Source organism: Cololabis saira, chromosome 24 (assembly GCF_033807715.1).
Source record: "Cololabis saira isolate AMF1-May2022 chromosome 24, fColSai1.1, whole genome shotgun sequence".
NCBI classification, from domain to species: Eukaryota; Metazoa; Chordata; class Actinopteri; order Beloniformes; family Belonidae; genus Cololabis; species Cololabis saira.
Window position 1 is genome coordinate 18,955,115 of NC_084610.1, and position 22,331 is coordinate 18,977,445.

Genomic DNA, 22,331 nt, shown 5'->3' on the forward strand with positions numbered 1-22,331 from the left:
TTGTATTCTGAACCTTGTTGTTCAACTTTATTCACAAAATTTTGACTTTTTTCTCGACATTTCGACTTTTTTCTCGAAATTGTACTTCAACATTATTCTCGACATTTCGACTTTTTCTTGAAGTGCATAATGAAAAAAAAATCTTCTTCTAAATAAAATATTATTTTATTTTTCTCCTGCCTGGCCTTAATACTCTTCCGTACACCTCTGTGGTGGCAGCGTTCATTTAGAAAAGCACAATAGAGTAAAACAAGTTGCCTTCAAGGATGTTCAACTGACTTTTCAAGTCAACGTGGTGAAACCATATTTTCCACATGTCACAGGCCTAAGGGAAGAACGTATCGGTGCTGGACTGGAGACCTTTGAAATGAAAAATGCAACCAGAGAACCCTGTAGCACAATGTAGGAAGAAGAATAGGACAAAATAACTGACATGTTTCATCTCTCAGCATCTTTAATGCTAGAAAACATGGAAGTGTTGTGGTTAAGAAAAGCGACACTATGAAGCGATGAGAGCAGTACTGTGTAAACTTTCTGTTTGAGCCGAGCTGGATCGGTTGATCTTGAACAGGGGTCGGCAACCCAACATGTTGAAAGAGTCATATTGGACCAAAAACACGAAAAACGAATATGTCTGGAGCCGCAAAAAATGAAGTGTCTTGTATAAGCCTTAGAATGAAGGTAACACATGCTGCATGTATCTATATTAGTTATAACTGGGGGAAGATTTTTTTTTTCATTATGCACTTCGAGAAAAAAGTCGAAATGTGGAGAAAAAAGTCAAAATGTCAAGATTAATGTTGAAGTACAATCTTGAGAAAAAAGTCGAAATGTTGAGAAAAAAGTCGAAATGTGGAGAAAAAAGTTGAAATGTGGAGAAAAAATTCAAAATTTTGAGAAAAAAGTCAAAATGTTAAAAAAATTGTCGAAATGTCAAGATTAATGTTGAAGTACAATCTTGAGAAAAAAGTCGAAATGTCAAGAAAAAAGTCGAAATGTGGAGAAAAAAGTCGAAATGTGGAGAAAAAAATCGAAATTTTGAGAAAAAAGTCAAAATGTTAAAAAAAATTGTCGAAATGTCAAGAAGAAAGTCGAAATTTCGAGAAAAAAGTTGAAATGTCAAGATTAAAAAAGGAAAAAGGAAGAAAAATAGGAAAAAGAGAAAAAAAAGGAAAAAAAGGAAAAAAAAAGAAAAAATAAGAAAAATAGAAGAAAAAAGGAAAAAAAGGAAAAAAACATTTTTTTAAAAGCTCCAGGAGCCACTAGGCTAAAGAGCCGCATGCAGCTCTAGAGCCGCGGGTTGCCGACTCCTGATCTTGAAGAACCTCATTAACCCGTCATGGTTCAATCTGATCACCAGCTGTGTTCCTCCCACAGCGATTACTGCATCGTTAGATCAGCTTTCCTCAGCAGAGAGGAGAAGAGAGCCGTTCGGCACCTTACCTCGTCTTTTTCCACATCTTCATCCACCTCAAACAGGTGGGGCGTGAGTTTCTCCGGCCTCGCCACCTTACTGAAAACAGGAGAAAAATACGATTCATACTCTTCTTTATTATTCTTTATCGATTACATCCATCACTGAAGATGTCTCAGTATTTTACGTGATTAAATAAAGATAGACACATGAGAGAGAATATGCCCAAGGCATAAGCGAACTAAGCGGCTGCTTAGGGCCCCGTGACCACTAGGGGGCCCCCAAGAGTTAAAAAAATAAAATATTAAAAATTAAAAATTAGAATAAAATAAAATAAAAAATAAAACTATTTTTTTATGTGCGAGTGATGATTCATACATTATCAAAAATATGTTATTTTACGAAAACTGTAATCAAAGTATTTCTTTGATTTTATTTGTTTATTTTATTTAATAATGTCTGTTTTTGTACATTGGAATTTATTCTTACATGGAGAACATATTGACGAGGTACTTTACTTTATCTAAGTTGAGTGATTTTAATTATACTTCTAGTTTTTGTAGTACTTTGTTGTTGCACTTAATTGTTGGTGTTCCACTTCAAATTGTTGCACATTACTGTTGCAGTTTATTTAAAACCAAAAATAAACTAGAACGTGTTTACAGTAAATGGTTTATAAATGATCTATTTGATTATTTTGTTTCTTTTAGTAGTCATACACTGTAGATGAAACTCAGTATCACACTTAGTACTACATCACTTTAAATATTAAGTGTAAATCAACCCCAGGCCGCTCTTGTAGCTGAATTTTCTCCCATTTCAGATTAAAAACCATAGATGGGTAAAAACCTGCCAGGCTGACAGTAGGATGATGGAAACAACACTGCTGCAACTGTGCAGCTCTCTGACCTTTTATCTGTTGCTTCTCTGTGTGGCCAGTAGGGGCAGTTGCTGACTTTGATCAATATTAATTAAAAGATGTTTCTGCAAATTTGTTAATCTGTCGTCTGCTTCCATGGTCTAAATCCCTGTGGATTACAATCTAACTCAGGGGTCGGCAACTCGCAGCTCTAGAGCCGCATGCGGCTCTAGAGCGCCGCCCTAGTGACTCCCTGGAGCTTTTTCAAAAATGTTTGGCCTTTTTTTTCCTTTTTTTCTTCTCTTTTTTTTCCTCTTTTTTGTCTTTTTCTCCTTTTTTTTCCTTTTTTTCCTTTTTCTTCTTTTTTCCTTTTTTTTGTCTTTTCTCCTTCCTTTTTCCTTTCCTTTTTAATCTCGACATTTCGACTTTTTTCTCGAAATTGTGACTTTTTTCTCAACATTTCGACATTTTTTCTCAACATTTCGACTTTTTTCATGATATTTTGGCGATTTCCTCTACATTTTGACTTTTTCCTCAACATTTCCACTTTTTTCTCGTCATTTCCACTTTTTTCTCGTCATTTCCACTTTTTTCTCGACATTTCCACTTTTTTCTCGTCATTTCCACTTTTTTCTCGACATTTCCACTTTTTTCCCCCAGTTATCTTCCCCCAGTTATAACTAATATAGAAACATGCAACATGTGTTGCCTTCATTCTAAGGCTTAGACAAGATTTTTAATTTTTTGCGGCTCCAGACATATTTGTTTTTTGTGTTTTTGGTCCAATACGGCTCTTTCAACATTTTGGGTTGCCGACCCCTGATCTAACTACAACAAAAAGTTCTTACCTCTAGTTTTACAAGTGTATTTGTAATGACAGGGAAGAACATGAAATAAGTTTATAGTGGGTGTGTGAATGATCAATAATCAGTATTATTGGCAGTAATAGAGGGCCCCATGAAGGCTTGGGCCGGCCCTGAATATGCCAGACATTTCCACCACTTTCTACCAGGACTAACTTATTTTATCATTTCTGTTGTTGTTATCATCATCTTAGCAGTTACTGTTGTACGTTTGCAGCGTGCGCTGGGATTAGCTCCACATTCCTTCAGCTCTGCTCAGCGGGGACCTGGCTCTGCTCCAGCGGTCCAAAGGGACCCCTCTTCATCTAAACTGCGTAGTCTTCCTGCAGTGCAGCCGCGTCTTCGCCTGAACAGCTTGATTCGTTGCCATTCATGTGTTTCTGTGGCCTTGATTAGCCCAGGTTACATAAGTACTGAACACTCTTTAAGCAGGCTTACAAGAGAGTAGTTTTTATCTTCAAATGTCACAGACATAGTTTATATTTTCAACTCTTGTTAAAACTTAAGAAGTCAGGAACATGGGACAGCTGAGTGGGTTGAGCAGGTGGACCAACTTTGCCCGTCGCTCTTTACTGCATTTTCTGGATCTTTTCTTGCATTTATTACAGTTTGGTTGTTTTTTATTTTTTTATTTTAGGTCTAGGTCAGGGGTCGGCAACCCGCGGCTCTAGAGCCGCATGCGGCTCTTTAGCGCTGCCCTAGTGGCTCCTGGAACTTTTTTCAAAAATGTTTGACTTTTTTTTCCTTTTTTTTCCTTTTTTTTCTTCTTTTTTTCTCTTTTTTTCTTCCTTTTTCCTTTCCTTTTTAATCTCAACATTTCAACTTTTTTCTCGACATATTGAGTTTTTTGTCAAAATTGTACTTCAACACTAATCTCGACATTTCAAAATTTTTTTCTCGAAATTTTAACTTTTTTCTCGACATTTAGACTTTTTTTTCTCAACATTTCGACTTTTTTCTCGAGGTTGTACTTCAACACTAATCTCGACATTTCAACTTTTTTCTCGACATTTCGACTTTTTTCTCGACATTTCGACTTTTTTCTCGACATTTCAACTTTTTTCTCGACATTTCAACTTTTTTCTCGACATTTCAACTTTTTTCTCGACATTTCAACTTTTTTCTCGACATTTCGCCTTCCGCCATTTGCCTTCATTCTAACTTTTCATTTTTTGCGGCTCCAGACATATTTGTTTTTTGTGTTTTTGGTCCAATATGGCTCTTTCAACATTTTGAGTTGCCGACCCCTGGTCTAGGTGACATTGTTGTACAAAGAGTGTTTGTGGGCCTTCGCGCTTGAAGCTTGTGCACAGGATTTCTGCTGTTCCTAAGACTGCGCTCTCCTAGGACGAGGTCTGTGATGTCCATCCTGGATTTGCTGGATCTTTTTGGAGGTGCAGATCCAGGACATTTTCAGCAGGACAAGAAAAATAGCTGCCTGTATCAGTGTAAGTGATAGAGAATCCTCTTGGTATGATTGGGAAACGCCTCTAGAGGGAATCCATCAGATCCCAGAGACTTACTTACATATTGGTTTAAGGACCTAAGAGACCTTGGAGCTTATGGCGCTTTTCCACTAGCACCTACTCGGCTCTACTCATCTTAACTCAGCCTGGTTTCTTTTCCATAACAATTCAGCACCTGGAGCAGAGGTAGGAGGTTGGAGTGAAGCTGCTGTGACGTATTTGATTGTGTGATCTAAACGAAGAAGACAACACTAAAGATGTAGAACCTGGAGGAGATGATAGATGTGCTGCTGGGTCTGTGGCTTGTGTTCGATACCAAGTTAAAAAATGAGAGTGACTGGTATAACTTGTGACTACTACTGGAATTGCTAGTTATTGATCTGGAAGATGGTTATTAATCTCTAGATAACCCATTTCAGGTTTGTTCTCATTTTATTTTCTTATTTAAGTTTACATTCATTGCACTGCTACTACTTTTTTGTTATGTCACTATATTAGTATCTTTTTATTTTTATTTATTTACTATTTTTTAATTTCTATTATTATTATTTATTTTATTTTTTCTTAATTTATTTTGCTATTCCCAAAGGAAAATTAATGATGATAACCGTAGGGGGAGGGATGGGGAGAGGGGGGGGAAAAAAAAGTATGTTCATCTGTTTTGCTCTGTATTGTGGAAACAATCTGCCAATAAAAACATATACCAAAAAAAAAAATGAGAGTGAGAGAAGCTTCAAGCGGCGACGCTTTTTAAATTTTTTTAGTTTGTCTCGGCGCTGCTGAAAAGTCAGCTGGAGCCGTGAGCAGCTATGAAGTGACAGAGCTCCTGGTTATCGCCGTCTAGATCCCTTTTTAATTCTCTCCTCAGCCACCAGGTTTATGAACATCTGCACCTCAACTCCCCCCCCTTCTCCCTCTATCCATTTCCTGTCTGCCTACTTTCTCAATAAGTGCCACAAAAACCTTTAAGAGAAAAATAAATACCTAGGAGATCCTGGGGGGGGTCTCATGACTGTCAGCTGTTTCCCTGCACGAGGACAGAGGCAGCAGAACTAATAAACCAGACACCTCACCGCCTGATCTAAAGCACTTCTAGTGTGTAGAGACGGGGGGAACATTTCGGACGCTGTGACTGATATAAGTGTATGTTTTGTATGTTTCACGCAAAGTCATGTGACCGTTGGCGTCTCGGTCATATTCTTCAGAGGGAGCTCTGAAGAAAGAGGGCTGTACTTTTTCACCACGTAATGCAAACATCTCTCTAATTCCTCTTCCAGGGTCTCCCACCCAAACCTTTAAGATAGCTGCTACGAACAACGAACAACGTGAAAGGACACAGTTGGATCACTGTGGTATTTTGGACCAGAGATTTATGTGTAAGGAATGATGCAGCTGAAGATTTGAGCAAATGTTTTACCCCTGATTTAAAAGCATATTCATTCAAACATGTGTCAATATGGATACAATCTGAAGAAATGCGGATTTATTAACATATGTGGCTAAAAATACTGCATATGACAACAATGAAAAGTTATTTAAGAACTAAACACTGCATAGTACGACGGAGTATTAGGGCCAAACTAAGACAAAAAAAATTGGAAATTACGAGAATGAAGTCGTAAAATTACGAGAAAAAGTCGTAAAATTACGAGAATAAAGTCGTAATATTACTAGGGATGTCCCGATCAGGTTTTTTTGCCCCCGAGTCCGAGTCCGAGTCCTTTGATTTTGAGGACTTGCCGATACCGAGTCCCGATCCGATACTTTTATAAAACAATAAAAAATGAAGAAGAGAAAAGAAAATTATGCAGGATGACCCTTTTATGATATTTTAACATGTGTACTGTAAACTGAGCACATAGGAGGTAGGCAGCTTGAACATTCTTAAGTCAGTATAAAAAAAAAATTTTCTTTTTTTTTTTTTTTTTTTTTTTTAGCATAGGGCTGCTTCAGCTTCAAAACAAACAGGCGTGCTCTGCGCGCATGCGGTGTATGGCTGCCGCTCCGAGCCCACTACTCCACGTGTGCGTTGATTTATGGTCCCGCGTCACACCAACGCAGAGCCTTCCGCGACGCGGACCATAATGTCGGCGCCGCAGCTCCGCTTCAGTCCTGGGGCCTCATCTATAAAGCTTGCTTGCGCAGAAAAAGCGCCTGAAAGTTGCGGAAGCCACCATCTACGCAAAGCCTCGGATCTAAAAAGAAAAAACTAACCGATGGCTGTCGCTCCAAGCCCACTACTCCACGCCGAAGAGGAAAAAAGAAAGTGTTCTGATTAAAATAAGGAAAGTTGGACTACCCTATATAACAATTGCGTTCATAAGGATAAAGTTTTTAAAAAAAAATAAAAAGAAATTGTCTCTTCTCCCCGTGTGTGTCTGCCTGTCATGCACGGGTACTTGGGCGCATGTTGTTTACTTTTAAACCGGAATTATGGTTCTGCGTCACACCAACGCAGAGCCTACGCCGTAGGGTCTGGCGTAGGGTGCGCGTCGCCGTGAACCCTACGCTGTAGACTCTGCGTCGGTGCGACGCGGAACCATAAATCAGCGCACACGTGGATGTCGGCGCCAGTGAGTATTTTCACCGGACTTTTTGACCGGAGAAATTATAAAATACCAGACTTCGGCATATTTTACCGGACAAAGTCCGGCAATTACCGGACAACAGAAACCCTGATATATATATATCCGATTCCTGATCGGCTCATAACGTCCGAGTCCGGATCGAGTCTGCAATCACGTGATCGGCCCCGATTTCCGATCACGTGATCGGATCGGGACAACTCTAAATATTACGACTTTATTCTCGCAACAATATGACTTTAATCTTGTAATTTTACGACTTTATTCTCGTAATATTACGACTTTATTCTCGTAATATTACGACTTTATTCTCGCAACATTAGGCTATGACTTTATTCTCGTAATATTACGACTTTATTCTCGCAACATTAGGCTATGACTTTATTCTCGTAATATTACGACTTTATTCTCGTAATTTTACGACTTTATTCTCGTAATATTACGACTTTATTCTCGTAATTTTACGACTTTATTCTCGTAATTTTACGACTTTATTCTCGTAATATTACGACTTTATTCTCGTAATTTTACGACTTTATTCGCATAATATTATGACTTTATTCTCGCAACATTAGGCTATGACTTTATTCTCGTAATTTTACGACTTTATTCGCATAATATTATGACTTTATTCTCGCAACATTAGGCTATGACTTTATTCTCGTAATATTACGACTTTATTCTCGTAATTTTACGACTTTATTCTCGTAATTCTACGACTTTATTCGCATAATATTATGACTTTATTCTCGCAACATTAGGCTATGACTTTATTCTCGTAATTTTACGACGTTATTCTCGTAATTTTATGACTTTATTCTCGTAATATTACGACTTTATTCTCGTAATTTTATGACTTTATTCTCGTAATATTACGACTTTATTCTCGTAATTTTACGACTTTATTCTCGTAATATTACGACTTTATTCTCGTAATTTTATGACTTTATTCTCGTAATATTAAGACTTTATTCTCGTAATATTACGACTTTATTCTCGTCATTTTACGACTTTATTCTCGTCATTTTACGACTTTATTCTCGTCATTTTACGACTTTATTCTCGTAATTTCCAATTTTTTTTTTTGTCTTAGTGTGGCCCTAATACTCCGTCGTAGCATAGCTCCAACATGCATACAGTTTCAAAAAGTACAAAATGCCAAATATTTAAGTTATTCTTCTATGTATTAAAGGTGTTGAAAGAAATACTGCAGCTCAAGCAACAGACATTTTTGCTCTTTGACCTACACGAGACCCGGCTTTCTCCAGGAAGCTCCTCGCATAAATAACGTCAACAAGGCCAAGGTTTGCCTAACTTTTACCTGACAATGTTTAAACACGGAACATAACATCTGCAGAGCTCGTTCCTGTCCTCAAACAACGTGGCCCATCCAAGGACACACAGTGCATTGTGGGATTTTCCTTTTGTTTCATTAATAATAGTCCACAGCGCTCCAAGAATAGTCCTGTATATCTTTGTAGAAAAACACAGGAAATATTCTATTGTTGTTGTCGTGGAGGCTACACATCCCTGTTCCTGGTTCTGGCTAAATTCCTCACTGGGCTGGAAACAGAGAGAAATGTCTTGAAGTGCAAGAAGAGTTACTAAATGTTTATGTGGTGGCAAAAAAACGCCGTGATGAGACAAGACATAGCTTTGCATTTATGGATATAAAAATAAACAAGGCTGCAGAATTTAAAATGTGACCTTTTCGTTGAAGGTTTTATATGAATTATTGTGGAGAACCAGGTATGAAGCTGAATGTAAAAGAACAAATTGACCTAAAACAAACATTTGTAAGCATACATTTCTCTTTTTTGTAGGCTGTTAACAGATTCTACTCTAATGTCAGTAGAAACATAGTGACACCTGACAGTAGATGTCATTCACTCACTTTGGGAGCTGACGGAAGTCTCCAGAATACTCCTCATATTTGTAGTTGACCACATGCCAGTCAGACTTGTAGGTCTTGATGCACTGCAGACACACAAGTAGAAGAAGAAGAAGGGGTGAAGGGCTAAACCAACAAGGGTCAATTAAGTTTTATAGCTACATGCATCCTGTTCCTCTGAAGGATGTAAAAGCTGTCACAGTGATTTCAATATATATTTAAAAAAAAAATATCTTTCCTGCGCACCCCACAGGAAAGAAGGGGTGGAGTGGACAAAACTGAAAAGGCCTAAAGACATGGTTGGAAGGGGAGCGTTTGTTACAGAAGAGTATTAGGGCCAGGCAGGAGAAAAATCTAAATAATATTTTAGAGGAGGAAGATTTTTTTTTCATTATGCACTTCGAGAAAAGTCGAGAAAAAAGTCTATGGAGCCAAATCAAGGCCAAAAGTTTTGCTAATTTGAAAATAAAATTTGAACCTGAAAATTCTTTTTTACAGTTAAAATAATTTTTTTTCGGTATCAGATCTTTTTTTCAGTTTCAGAAATTTTTATTTCAGTTTCAAATCTTTTTTTCAGTTTCAGATCTTTTTTTTCAGTTTCACATCTTTTTTTTCAGTTTCAAATCTTTTTTTGTTTAACTGTTTAACTGTAAAAAAGAATTTTCAGGTTCAAATTTTATTTTCAAATTAGCAAAACTTTTGGCCTTGATTTGGCTCCATAAAAGTCGAAATGTTGAGGAAAAAGTAGAAATGTCGAGATTAATGTTGAAGTACAATTTCGAGAAAAAAGTCGAAATATTGAGAAAAAATTCAAAATTTCGTGAAACACATCAGACATATGCAGTTGCATAACTTCAGAAACGTACCCTTAACGTTCCACTCCAAGGATGTAAGTTAGTTAGTTACTTATGGCTGCTGCTGCATAGCTGTCAGTCGCTCTCCTAACTGGATTTGATGGGCCAGAGGAGACATTTCCACTTTATTCACCAAATTGTATTTCAACTTTATTCTTGAAATTTCGACTTTATTCACGAAATCTCAACTTTATTCTAGAAATTGTATTTCAACATTAATCTCGACATTTCGACTTTTTTCTCGAAGTGCATAATAAAAAAAATCTTCCCCTCTCAAATATTTTTTCTCCTGCATGGCCCTGATACTCTACCGTAGTTTGTACTGTATTCTTGCATCGATACATTTGGAAACTGATTCCATATTATGCACACAATGGAGTTGTGAAACCATCTGTTCTTAGTCTGGAAAAAATACACGTTAGAAACATGGCAGTGACACAAGAAGCAGACAAATCAATGCTGGAGAGAAAGGAGGGAAAAAAGGCAGTGGTGAGGTGAGCGCCATGGAAAGCCCACATGTAGCCATAAGACGAGAGACGCTGGATCACAGGATTCCTTCCACGGTGAGGAAATATCCCTTCACTACATCCAGCCAAATAAATACTCAGAGGACGGATATCGTTATCATTTGCTCCCACAAAGAGAGGACTTCACAGAAGCGAACACGCAGGGTTAACCACAAGGTGCATTCCAGGAATAAAAAAGCCAGGTTGGGTTTTTCCAAGAAAAACATCAGAGAAGCTGAACCAGTTCAGAGAGATCACAGGATCCCCGGGAGACTGGAGGAGGCGGTGTGACGGCCTGGCCATCCACCGCTTCCAGAGGACCGCAGAGTAACGAGTTACATTTTTCCGTTACATTTACTTGAGTAAGTTTTCGGAAATATTGTACTTTTAGGAGTAGTTTTGAATCACTATACTTTTTACTTTTACTTGAGTAGATTTGTGAAGAAGAAACTGTTCCTCTTACTCCGCTACATTAGGCTACATTGACCTCGTTACTTTTTTTTTTATCCCTTTTATCCGCATACCCGTCAATTTCATGACATCACTGGGTGATTGTTTGGGAAAAATTTTTGTTTTTGCATGTTTTGTCACATTTACACAGACTCAAACACACAGAGTTTCTATGAGTTCATGGGCTTGTTCTAGTTCTGCCTGGTTAAAAAAGAAAAGTGCAAAGGCTTGAAATTTTGTGCTACTTGTGCTTAATTTATTTTATTATTTATTAAAGTACTTGAATTTACATTAAGATTATTTTAATTTAAGCTATTTTTTATTTGTATTAATTTTAATTTATTATTATTTTATTGATTTAATTCACCTGAAGATGATTATTTTGTACTTTTGTCTGTTTGAATGGTTGTGTTAAAAAAATAAAGCAGACGTTACTCAACAGTTACTCAGTACTTGAGTAGTTTTTTCCCCAAATACTTTTTTACTTTTACTCAAGTAATTATTTGGATGATACTTTTTACTTCTACTTGAGTCATATTATTCTGAAGTAACAGTACTTTTACTTGAGTACAATTTTTGGCTACTCTACCCAGCTCTGGAGGACCGAGTGAATATTGTACTGATGATGTTTCCGGGGACAGAAGTAGTGGAGTTAAGCAGCACTCGTTCTGATGACGCACAGCTGATTTGACTGCGTTTCCCAATGACAGACAGAAAATGACCCAAATAATCGCACGAAGGAAATACAGGACTTTTTGAAGATAGGAAAGTGGAATACACGACAATGGAAATGGTATCTCAAATGGACCCAGACAGTCTGCACTTTGAGACATTACGTCAAATAGTCATTTGATAAGTCTTGATCATGCGACAATGTGTCGCCGTCCAAATATTTCCAGGTCGACGTGTCCACTCAACAAACACCGATCACAGTTCGCACGAGTGGATAAGCTCAGGGTTTAGGGCTTGTTTTTTATTATTTAAAAAAAGGACTAATACAATTAGGCCTTTTTTTCATATCCAGGGGCGTCAATTGGGTATGAAGGTACGGCAGCCGCCACACCTCGGCTTCAAGGGAAAATGTAAATGTTTGTTTTTTAAATACATATATGGAATTACTCTGTGTCTATTTGTATTGATTATTCTATTACTTAATACATATAGAATAACTATAAATGCAAATCAGAACAACATGATCGATTTCACTAGTTATTATACACTGCAAACACACAAAATCTTAACAAGAATATTTGTCTTATTTCTAGTTAAAATGTCTAATTTTTAGTCAAAAAAAATTGCATTACATTAAAGACAAGACTCAAAAACAACCATATTCACCTGTTTCAAGTAAATTTTCACTTATAATAAGTAGAAAAATCTGCAATCACAAGATTTTTTTGCTTGTAATGAGAAGATAAATCTTGTCCCACTGGCAGATTTTTCTACTTATTTCAAGTGAAAATTTACTTGAAACAGGTGAAAATGGTCAAATAGGTTATTTTTCTGGTGATGACTCTTGTTTTAAGTGTAATGAGATTTTTTCACTAAAAATTAGACATTTTAACTAGAAATAGGACAAATATTCCTGGTAAGATTTTGAGTTTTTGCAGTGAGCGAGACTGCATTAGAAAAAGTTCCAATTTTCTTGACCACACAGTTAAGCTACATAGCAGACTTCTGTGATGAGTATTTGCTGGACGTGTTGATTGATAATCTAGTTAAGTTCTATGACTCGTAACCTTGCCATACCTTAGCTTTGACTGAAATGACGCCACTGTTCATATCTTAAGTCTTTTTTAACGTGGTCTCAAACAAATTGCATATGGTTTTCAGGGATTATCTCTGGGACAAAACGTTCCTTTACAGGGTGGAGACACTTTCCCGAAGTCCATCAGATCAATAACAACATGCTGAGCGAGTCAAAGAGTCAGTAAAGACGGGAAATACATTCAGAAACAGAATATCCCAGCTGTGTGAGACAGTACAGCTGCTCCAGATGTTGCTATGACGTAACTCCTGCCTTACAAGAGGGGGACGATCACCTTCCCCAGTATATCAGGCCCATCCCATCTAAGCCAAACACTTTCTGATTTTCTGAAGCAAGGATGTGAACCACCAGTGAACTGTGGAGTCCATCTGTGGCCAATTCACCGTCGGAGGGTGGAGCACTCGCATAGAAGTTCACGCCAAGGCCAGCAGCAACGTTTCTGATCTTCAGATCCTCGTTTACTTGTTTCTACATAACTTCAAAGTCAGTGACCAGTGCGTTTACATGGGAAGTTTAATTAAAATTAAATCTGATTTAAAATGAGTAGAAATTACCATATTCCGATTTTAAATCCAAATAGAATAATTCTGTGATCATGTTATGTATACCAGGGTCGTCAAATGTGAGGCCCGTGGGCCGCATGCGGCCCGAGAGAGGTTTTCATGCGGCCCGAAAGAAGTTTCCAATGCAAAAAACCGAAATGTTAATTTACTAAAAAAGAAGGCATTAATAATTGCCATGAATCGCAGCATATCCGATAATATATTTCTTCTACAAATCCATCGTTATTCCACAAAGAGCTGTTTTTGACATTTTTTTAGTTTTCTAGAATGCATTTGCCGATTTTATTTCTTTGTAGACGGTTGTTTATTTTCATTAACTGACTACTATTATATATTTTCGCAGGAAAAATATCACTGCTAAAAAAGATGATAGAAGATATTTATTCAGAGAATTTCAGTTTTGAATACGAGGATAGTGACAAAGTAAAACAGAAGAGAAGTGATGACTTTTTCGGCACACTGGCGTAAATATCCGCGCCAATTTTTAAAAATAAATACACTTAATTGTACTGGAAAAATCTCTAAATCACAAAGAAACACTCTCGGATTTAATAAGAAAGATTTTGCTTTTAATTAAATTTCCTATAAAAAAGCGAAATATAAAAAAAACATACTTGTTTCTGTTTATCTTTGTAAAATGATATTAAAAGTATCTTACATCATTTGAAAAAAAAACGAGAAATTTCAAGAAAAAATCCTGAAGAAATATATTTTACATAATTAAAGTGTAAACAAAGTGCATATTTCTTTTAGAATGAACTAAACTGATATTGGATTAGATAACAATAGTAAAAAAAAAAGACATTTCTGCACCGTTTTTGTTATTTTGAGCGAGAAAAAAATTGGTCAAATCCGGCCCGCCAAGCAAAATGAGTTTGACACCCCTGCTGTATACACTCATTCTGCTTTAAATTAATTCCGGTCTTTCTTTCTGCTCGTTCTCTTGCCCGTCTGTCGCCATGACGCTTATATTCCGCGCTGGGCTTGTTTTCCAAACAAAGTTTCAAGATGGCAGCACGCAGTAAACGGTGTTCAAGAGCAGAGACCATTTATTTAATAAATAGCTTGGAGGACCTGGAAATAATTAAAAGAACAGATGGCAGGAAACATAAAAATTGTGAGCTTTTCAAAGTTTTAGTGGCTAAGTTTGTTTTTCTTCCGGTAGACGTAACTTCCGGTCCGCCCCCCTATCCAATCAGAACCTTCCCAACCCCCAGACCTTAAGAGGAATTGGATAAAGCCGATCAAACGTGTTTTCCATGTAAACCTCAATTCGGAATTACTATTTCCATGTAAACTCGAAGGAAAATAGTTAATAATTAATTCCATCATGTAACGTGGCCATTGGTGCTGCTCATCTCACACAGAGGTGTCAAGTAACGAAGTACAAATACTTTGTTACCTTACTTAAGTAGAAATTTTGGTTATCTATACTTCACTGGAGTAATTATTTTTCAGACCACTTTTTACTTTTACTCCTTACATTTTCACGCAATTATCTGTACTTTTTACTCCTTACATTTTAAAAACAGCCTTGTTACTCTATTTCATTTCGGCCTTTAAAACAAAACTATCCAGTTAAATTGCTCCATCTGGATAGAGTGAATTTGGTTGTGGTTGTTTCAGATGTTCTTGTCCAGTTTTGTTCTTACATCCGTTCCCTCAGATTCCTGCAACTAAACTTGGATGTACATTCCAATAAAGGTTAGGATAAATGATAACATGCCTCTGAAGTTTGACTTTTTGCACCATTACAATACTTATATGCAACTAGTCATCATATCTCCTGCTCTCTGAAACACATGTTAATGCTCAATAGTACACATATATGGTTCTTGAATATATTTGCATTATACTAAGATGCATTCATTTTCAATGGCTTTTGTCCTTAATGGCTTTTTTCCCCCTTACATTACTTTTACTTTTATACTTTAAGTAGTTTTGAAACCAGTACTTTTATACTTTTACTTGAGTAAAAAAACTTGAGTTGATACTTCAACTTCTACAGGAGTATTTTTAAACTCTAGTATCTATACTTCTACCTGAGTAATGAATGTGAATACTTTTGACACCTCTGATCTCACATAACTCGTGACATTAACCAGTTATACACTGGCTATAAACTATAGAAATACATTGTGTATTTGTTCAAATATATTCAAATATATTTACCTAAGTTATATAATCAAGACTTTCTTAACTAGATGTGGTTATTTTATCCTCTCCTCCCCCTTCTGACATATTTATAATCATTCCCATGAAAAGTTTCCAAATTTTCCAAAGTCTGCATCCCTCCGCTTCAGTTTGTGATGGAGGTTGTTGATAATGGAGCCATGAAAGGGAGGTGGAGGCCCCAGGTGGAGGCACCAGGGCTTAGATTCAGGTATGAACTGGTTTTACCTCCTGGACAAACAGAGACTGAGCTTCTTTCTCAGCAGTCTCTGGCACGGTGGAGAACAAAGTTCGGCCCTGGCGCCGCAGGGTGGAGATCTGAGGAGGGAAACACAAAGCAGGCATGAAAAATACAACACATGCATTCCACTGGTGTTTTTATGACACAGGGCAAATCTGCCTAAGTATTGTTTTCACTGCGCTTCATGATTACACAGAACTTTATTGATCCCCATAGGAAACCTTTCTCTGCGCTCTCCATCAAAGGGAAGGTCAGGGATTAGGGCGCGTAACATCCCAGCCTCCCTGGAGATGCTGGGGATCAGTGGGACACCCCAGTGTAGTGGACAATGCTGCGTAAAACCAAAAAGACTGTATCTCAGCGCGATGACTCAGTGATTAAAGTTCCTTTCTGGGGTCTCCCCTAGACTAATGCTCATCCTCACAGCGAGGAACAGCCAAAGTTTGTGTCCCTTTCTCCAAAAACGTTGGGATTCAGCGTAAAATGGGAAGAAAAACAACGTTCAATGGTTTTATAATCTCACAAATTCATCATTTATTCACAACGGAATATAAAAGTCATGTTGGGTGTTGAAGGTGAGACATTTTAGCATTTCACAAAACATTTTGGCTCACTTTGAATTTGATAGCAAAATTAAATCTCAAAAAAGTTGCAAGATGGGCAACAAAAGGCTGGAAAAGAAAAAACATCCTGCAGCTGAATATGTTGACTGCAAACAGATCAGTGAAATAAAGAGAGCATTTTAAAGGGGACCCATTATGGCATCTAATACCTATTTTAAACAGGCTTTGAATGTCTTAAAAACAAGCTTTTGATTGTTTTTGCTAAATAAATTAGAAATTCAGCCTCTGAGCCATGTCTTTATCTTCCCATTCTCTAACCTCATTATCTATGCAGGATTCTGAGTGGGCGGGGCTATGATAATGAGGCTCTGTGCTGATTGGCTGCCGGAATGACGCGATACACCGCTCCAAAAAAATGGCAGAAGCTCCGGCCGTATGGGCTCAAATTAATGCCATAAGTATTTTGTATCTGTAAATAAACTTTGTACTTGTAGAAATATTTTGTGCATGTGAAAAAAATATTTCCACTTGCAAAACATATTTGTACTTCTAGATACAAAGCTACAAACTTTTTACAAAGCTACAAACTTTTTTTACAAAAGCTACAAACTTTTTTTCAAAAGCTACAAACTTTTTTTACAACTATGAGTTATGGCAGTGTTTTGACGTGCCAAAACTAAGAGCCAATCAGCGATCTTTGGCACGGGTTTCAAAGCGTTTCTGGAGAGCCAATCAGCACATTGCATCTCCTACTGACGTCGCCGCCATATTGGATGTGGCAAGACTGGGCTACAAACTAATACAAGTAAATTGACTTATTTTCATAAAGCACCTTTCTACAAAGAAATTTACGTTTTACGTCTCATTTATTCATTCACACACGCACTAATATACTTGGGAAACAGTTAGGCATCATTAATTTGAGCCCATACGGCCGGCGGAGTTACCGTGTCCTAACACCGTGTCCTAAAACTGCATGCGATGCGAGCGAGCGTCAGCAACAAAATCAATTCCATTGCTTTATTTTCTATTGGACTGTCCTAACTGGCCGTTTTGAGCTGAACATTTGTCGGACGCCCTGCTTCTATTTTCTTCCTGACGCTCGCGTTGAAAGCCGGTTGAAAGCGCTGTAGGAAACAGTCATGGATGAGGAACGGCTGATCCAGTTAGTTGAAATGAGAAGTTATCTCTATGATTCCTCCTCATTTCACTACAACAACCTCAACAAAGTGGCAGCTGCTGGAGGGAGATGGACAGAGAGCGTCCGATGTCACGCAGTGCGACGTGATAGTCGGACGCTCGCATGCAGTTAGGACACGGTGTTTAGTTGTGGGCGTGGTTTGCATTTTGGTTACGTAACGAAAATGCGCAGAATCTTATTGGCTCGTAGATCCACATCAGACCGGACGGCTCATCCGGGCGGCTGTACAGACACTGCAGAATTTGGTTTCTTTCCTCCTCCTCTGAGTTGGCAGGCTGAGGGGAGACCACTTTATATATGTTAAAGCAAGAAAAAACGTGTTTTTCATAATAGGTCCCCTTTAAATTATTCTGCAAGATGATTTAATTCCTGTTTCCTTGAAAATGTGGCTGTATCAACAGTCAGGTCATAAAGTGAACCACGGTCTCAAAGTTAAAGCGTGTGCTCTCAGCTGCAGGGCGGCCCAGTGGCTGCTTAGGATCACAAGGCCGTTTTGTACTGTCAAGGGAAGACCTCTGCAATGGCTGGAACATCCCAGCTTTAGAAACATTCACATGTAACCTTTAGTAGTTTTATCTTGCATAACACCAAACAAGTCAGTCAAAAACAGCACATACTGCAATGTGACGACAAGCAGAAAGCAAAGACTATAGGCACACCCCAGAGAGAAAATAACTAGTATCACAACCTGACCCGTCCTGATTCTTAGTCCCTTCTAGTCTCATTAGACCGACCCGGCAAAGGGGAGAAGATTGAGACTCCATATCCAGGGAAGGAAAGGAGCCTCAGGGAATACCGGCCGCTGGGACGGCTGAGTGGAGCCATCAGTAGCTGCAGCTCCCACCGCTAACAGTGATCTGCTTTTCTACTCAACCCACAAAGACGAGCTGGAAGCAGTGGCATAATGACCCAGTTCTGTCGTAAATCTCCTATTCCTACACCGGCAAGTGCACATGCTGACTGAGCCTCTGGTCTGATTCGATCAGCTCGGTCTTTAGCCAACACAGTCGTGCAAATAGGCCGAATAGTGAGCAGCTGAAAAAGATACTCAGGCTACTAAACAAAAGTCACACATATCAGGTGGGAAAATGTATTATTAGTTTAAAATCATTCTCTCTCCCAACGTGATGGGATGTCATTCGTCCACACTCATACAGTGTATTTTAACCTCCTTGGAGGTTTTTCATGCTTATAAACGTTACGCTTTAGAAAAACAATAATAATTAAAGCTGCAAGCAGCGATGAACGGGCCTTCCCGCGTGCAATTTTCACCAATAAAAGTCAAGCACTCAAAACAGAGTCCGATGACACCATCCACGAGTCTTTATGTCAAACCATTCAAAAGTTATGGCAGAAAGTAGGAACTATCAAATATCGACCAATCAGATGAAGGGTGGGTGCGCTTTTTGGCGTTTATCGTCGCCACGGTAACGCTTTTGACTGAGAAAAGTAATGCGCATCGTCACAGGATCGAGACGCACATTTTGATGTATACCACACCTGGGTGCACGTTACGGTTCGGGCCACATTAATGGCCGAAGAAATGGCATAAATTGTGCCAAAATTACACGATTAATTGAAAATGGCCGACTTCCTGTTTGGTTTCGGCCATGGTGCCAAGAGACTTTTCTTTAAGTTGCGACATGATACAGGTGTGTACCGATTTTCGTGCATGTAGGTCAAACCGTATTGTAGGGCTTGAGGCACAAAGTTTTCTAGGGGGCGCTGTTGAGCCATTTTGCCACGCCCATTAATGCAAACCATTAAATATCAAATTCTTCGCCAGGCCTAGCTTGCGTGCAAAATTTGATTACTTTTGGGGCACGTTTAGGGGGGCAAAAAGGCCCTTATTTCGTCGGAAAAATAAAAATAAAAATGAGAACTAGAACAATTCCTACAGATACAATAGGGCCTTTGCACTGTCAGTGCAAAGGCCCTAACAAAGGCGAGAAAGAGTCCTTTAAACAGAAAATATACTCAATTTAGAAAATGTTATCACCTGAGACCCACTTTGGGAAACTTCATCACACACTACAACATGGACAGGGACATGGGGGCATGAATGCCGTGTAATTACGCTGTTTAGTACCAGTGGGGTACGTGATGCTGTTGGGGTAAATGTGTCAATGGTCTGGACTTCTCCTTCCAGGTATTTGACTGAAGCCAACTTCTTCACAGCCTCCATGAAGTTGCCTTTTGCCGCCCTAGTGGCTCCTGGAGCTTTTTAAAAAATGTTTGACCTTTTTTTTCCTTCTTTTTTTTTTTCTTTTTTTCCTTTTTTCTTCTTTTTTTCTCTTTTTTCATTTATTTTTCTCTTTTCTTTCTCTTTTTTTCTTCTTTTTTTTCTTTTTTCCTTTTTTCCCTCTTTTTTTCTTCTTTTTTCCTTTCCTTTTTAATCTCGACATTTCAACTTTTTTCTTGACATTTCAACCTTTTTCTCAACATTTCAACTTTTTTCTCGACATTTTGACTTTTTTCTCGAAATTTTGACTTTTTTCACGAAATTTTGAATTTTTTTTCGACATTTCGACTTTTTTCTCGAAGTGCATAATGAAAAAAAAAACTTCCCCCAGTTATAACTAATATAGATACATGCAGCATGTGTTGCCTTCATTCTAAGGCTTATACAAGACTTTTCATTTTTTGCAGCTCCAGACATATTTGTTTTTTGTGTTTTTGGTCCAATATGGCTCTTTCAACATTTTGGGTTGCCGACCCCCGATCCAGGCAGTACAGGTTGTTTCGCCTTATCTTACAGTCTTAGTTTGTTCTTGTGATGTTGAGCCTTGTGTCCACTTATCCCTGACAGGAATTCTGACAGGAACTCTGATGCCGTGCCCAGGCAGGCACTGGCCAGTAGATGGATGGAACTACCACTCACTGCGGGTCCTTGGTGGTCAGGAAGGTGCAGCCTTGGGTGAACCATTCGTGGGTGTGTCCCATCTAAGAGAAGCTACTTCATTAATGCTGCTCCATGTTTATGCAGTGTGGTTAGTTTATCACTTGGTCTGGCCTGGTGTCTGGACATTTTCTTGGCCATTGTAATGACGAATGTTCTGGGAGACTGCTGTGGACCGCTCTTTGATCCACTACCCATGGGGCATTGCTGTTATGTGCTGCCTTTTTTTCTATTGCTGTCCAGTCTCAGCCTTTCGGGGGATCGATTCTTTGTCTGCTGGGCGTTCATATAGTCCAGTTAGTCTCTACAGCCGGCGGACGTGTAACATGTCCAGGCCTGGTGACGTCCAGCACGTCCAGCACGCAACTGTGCAAAATCTAAGCTAAATGTTGACCTTCTGAACCAAAGATAAATGGGATTTTCCGGGCTGATATCAGCAGCACGTCCATAAGCCAAGCTCTGTAATGGTATGGGCTATAAAAGTCCACTGACAAAGATCATTTACACTTCTGGGATTTTTATCCCCAGCAGCAAATGCCAGTCCTAAACCTCGGTCCTCACTTTTTAACTCCCTTACTATTCAAACAGCAGTGCGTCGTCCTCTTGTATTTAATGGAAATGCTCCCATCAAAGAACCCAGAAACCCGGCATTTTCCTGTATATCACTTCAATGTCTTAACCAACATCACTTGATACATAGGATACAGTCTTGTGACATTCACGCCAATACAAATCAGCTGAGTTGAATCCATACCACACGTATCGCTTATTGTTACTCTATATGATTTGTTCCTAATGCAACAGATGGTTGCAAGAATAATCGCGTCATTTATGATTGACTAGGAAAGGGTGATATTTCATCTTGCGGTAAAAATGATAAATTCCCGTTGATGACGTTTTTGTGTAAAGCCGGATTTGGAAAGTCTGAAAGTCTGATTGAGAGAAAGAGAGAAAGAAAGAAAGAAAGAAAGAAAGAAAGAAAGAAAGAAAAGAAAGAAAGAGAGAAAGAAAGAAAGAAAGAAAGAAAGAAAGAAAGAAAGAAAGAAAGAAAGAAAGAAAGAAAGAAAGAAAGAAAGAAAGAAAGAAAGAAAGAAAGAAAGAAAGAAAGAAAGAAAGAAAGAAAGAAAGAAAGAAAGAAAGAAAGAAAGAAAGGAGGCAGGAAGGAAAGAAAGAAAGAAATGAGGCAGGAAGGAAAGAAAGAAAGAAAGAAAGAAAGATATGAGCCTGAAAGAAAGAAAGATATGAGCCTGAAAGAAAGAAAGATATGAGCCTGAAAGAAAGAAAGAAAGAAGAAAAGAAAGAAGAAAGAAAGAAGAAAGAAAGAAAGAAAGAAAGAAAGAAAGAAAGAAAGAAAGAAAGAAAGAAAGAAAGAAAGAAAGAAGAAAGGAAGAAAGGAGCCAGAAAGAAAGAAAGGAGCCAGAAAGAAGAAAGAAAGAAAGAAATGAGGCAGGAAGGAAAGAAAGAAAGAAATGAGGCAGGAAGGAAAGAAAGAAAGAAATGAGGCAGGAAGGAAAGAAAGAAGAAAGAAAGAAAGAAAGATATGAGCCTGAAAGGAAAGAAAGATATGAGCCTGAAAGAAAGAAAGAAAGAAAGAAAGAAAGAAAGAAGAAAGATATGAGCCTGAAAGAAAGAAAGAAAGATAGAAAGAAAGAAAGAGAAAGAAAGAAAGAAAGAAAGAAGAAAGAAAGAAAGGAAAGAAAGAAAGAAAGGAAAGAAAGGAGCCAGAAAGAAAGAAAGAAAGAAAGAAAGGAGCCAGAAAGAAAGAAAGAAAGAAAGAAAGGAGGCCAGAAAGAAAGAAAGAAAGAAAGAAATGAGGCAGGAAGGAAGAAAGAAAGAAAGGAAATGAGGCAGGAAGGAAAGAAAGAAAGAAATGAGCAGAAGAAAGAAAGAAAGAAAGAAAGAAAGAAAGAAAGATATGACCGGAAAGAAAGAAAGATAAGAGAGCCTGAAAGAAAGAAAGACAAGAAAGAAGAAAGAAAGAAAGAAAGAAAGAAAGAAAGAAAGAAAAGAAAGAAAGAAAGAAAGAAAAGGAAAGA

At 38.1% G+C, this 22,331-nt stretch overlaps 1 protein-coding gene across 1 annotated transcript in view; it reads right to left on the reverse strand.

Annotated features, from left to right (window-relative positions):
* Window positions 1-22,331, reverse strand: part of LOC133425059 (dedicator of cytokinesis protein 9-like) — a 135,234-nt gene that overhangs the window by 86,566 nt on the left and 26,337 nt on the right. Inside the window, exons 3-5 of the mRNA XM_061715720.1 lie at window positions 15,620-15,709; window positions 9,082-9,164; window positions 1,444-1,513 (exon numbers count right to left, since the gene is read on the reverse strand). Of these exons, the coding sequence (XP_061571704.1) occupies window positions 1,444-1,513; window positions 9,082-9,164; window positions 15,620-15,709 (243 nt within the window). The remainder of the gene's footprint in view (window positions 1-1,443; window positions 1,514-9,081; window positions 9,165-15,619; window positions 15,710-22,331) is intronic.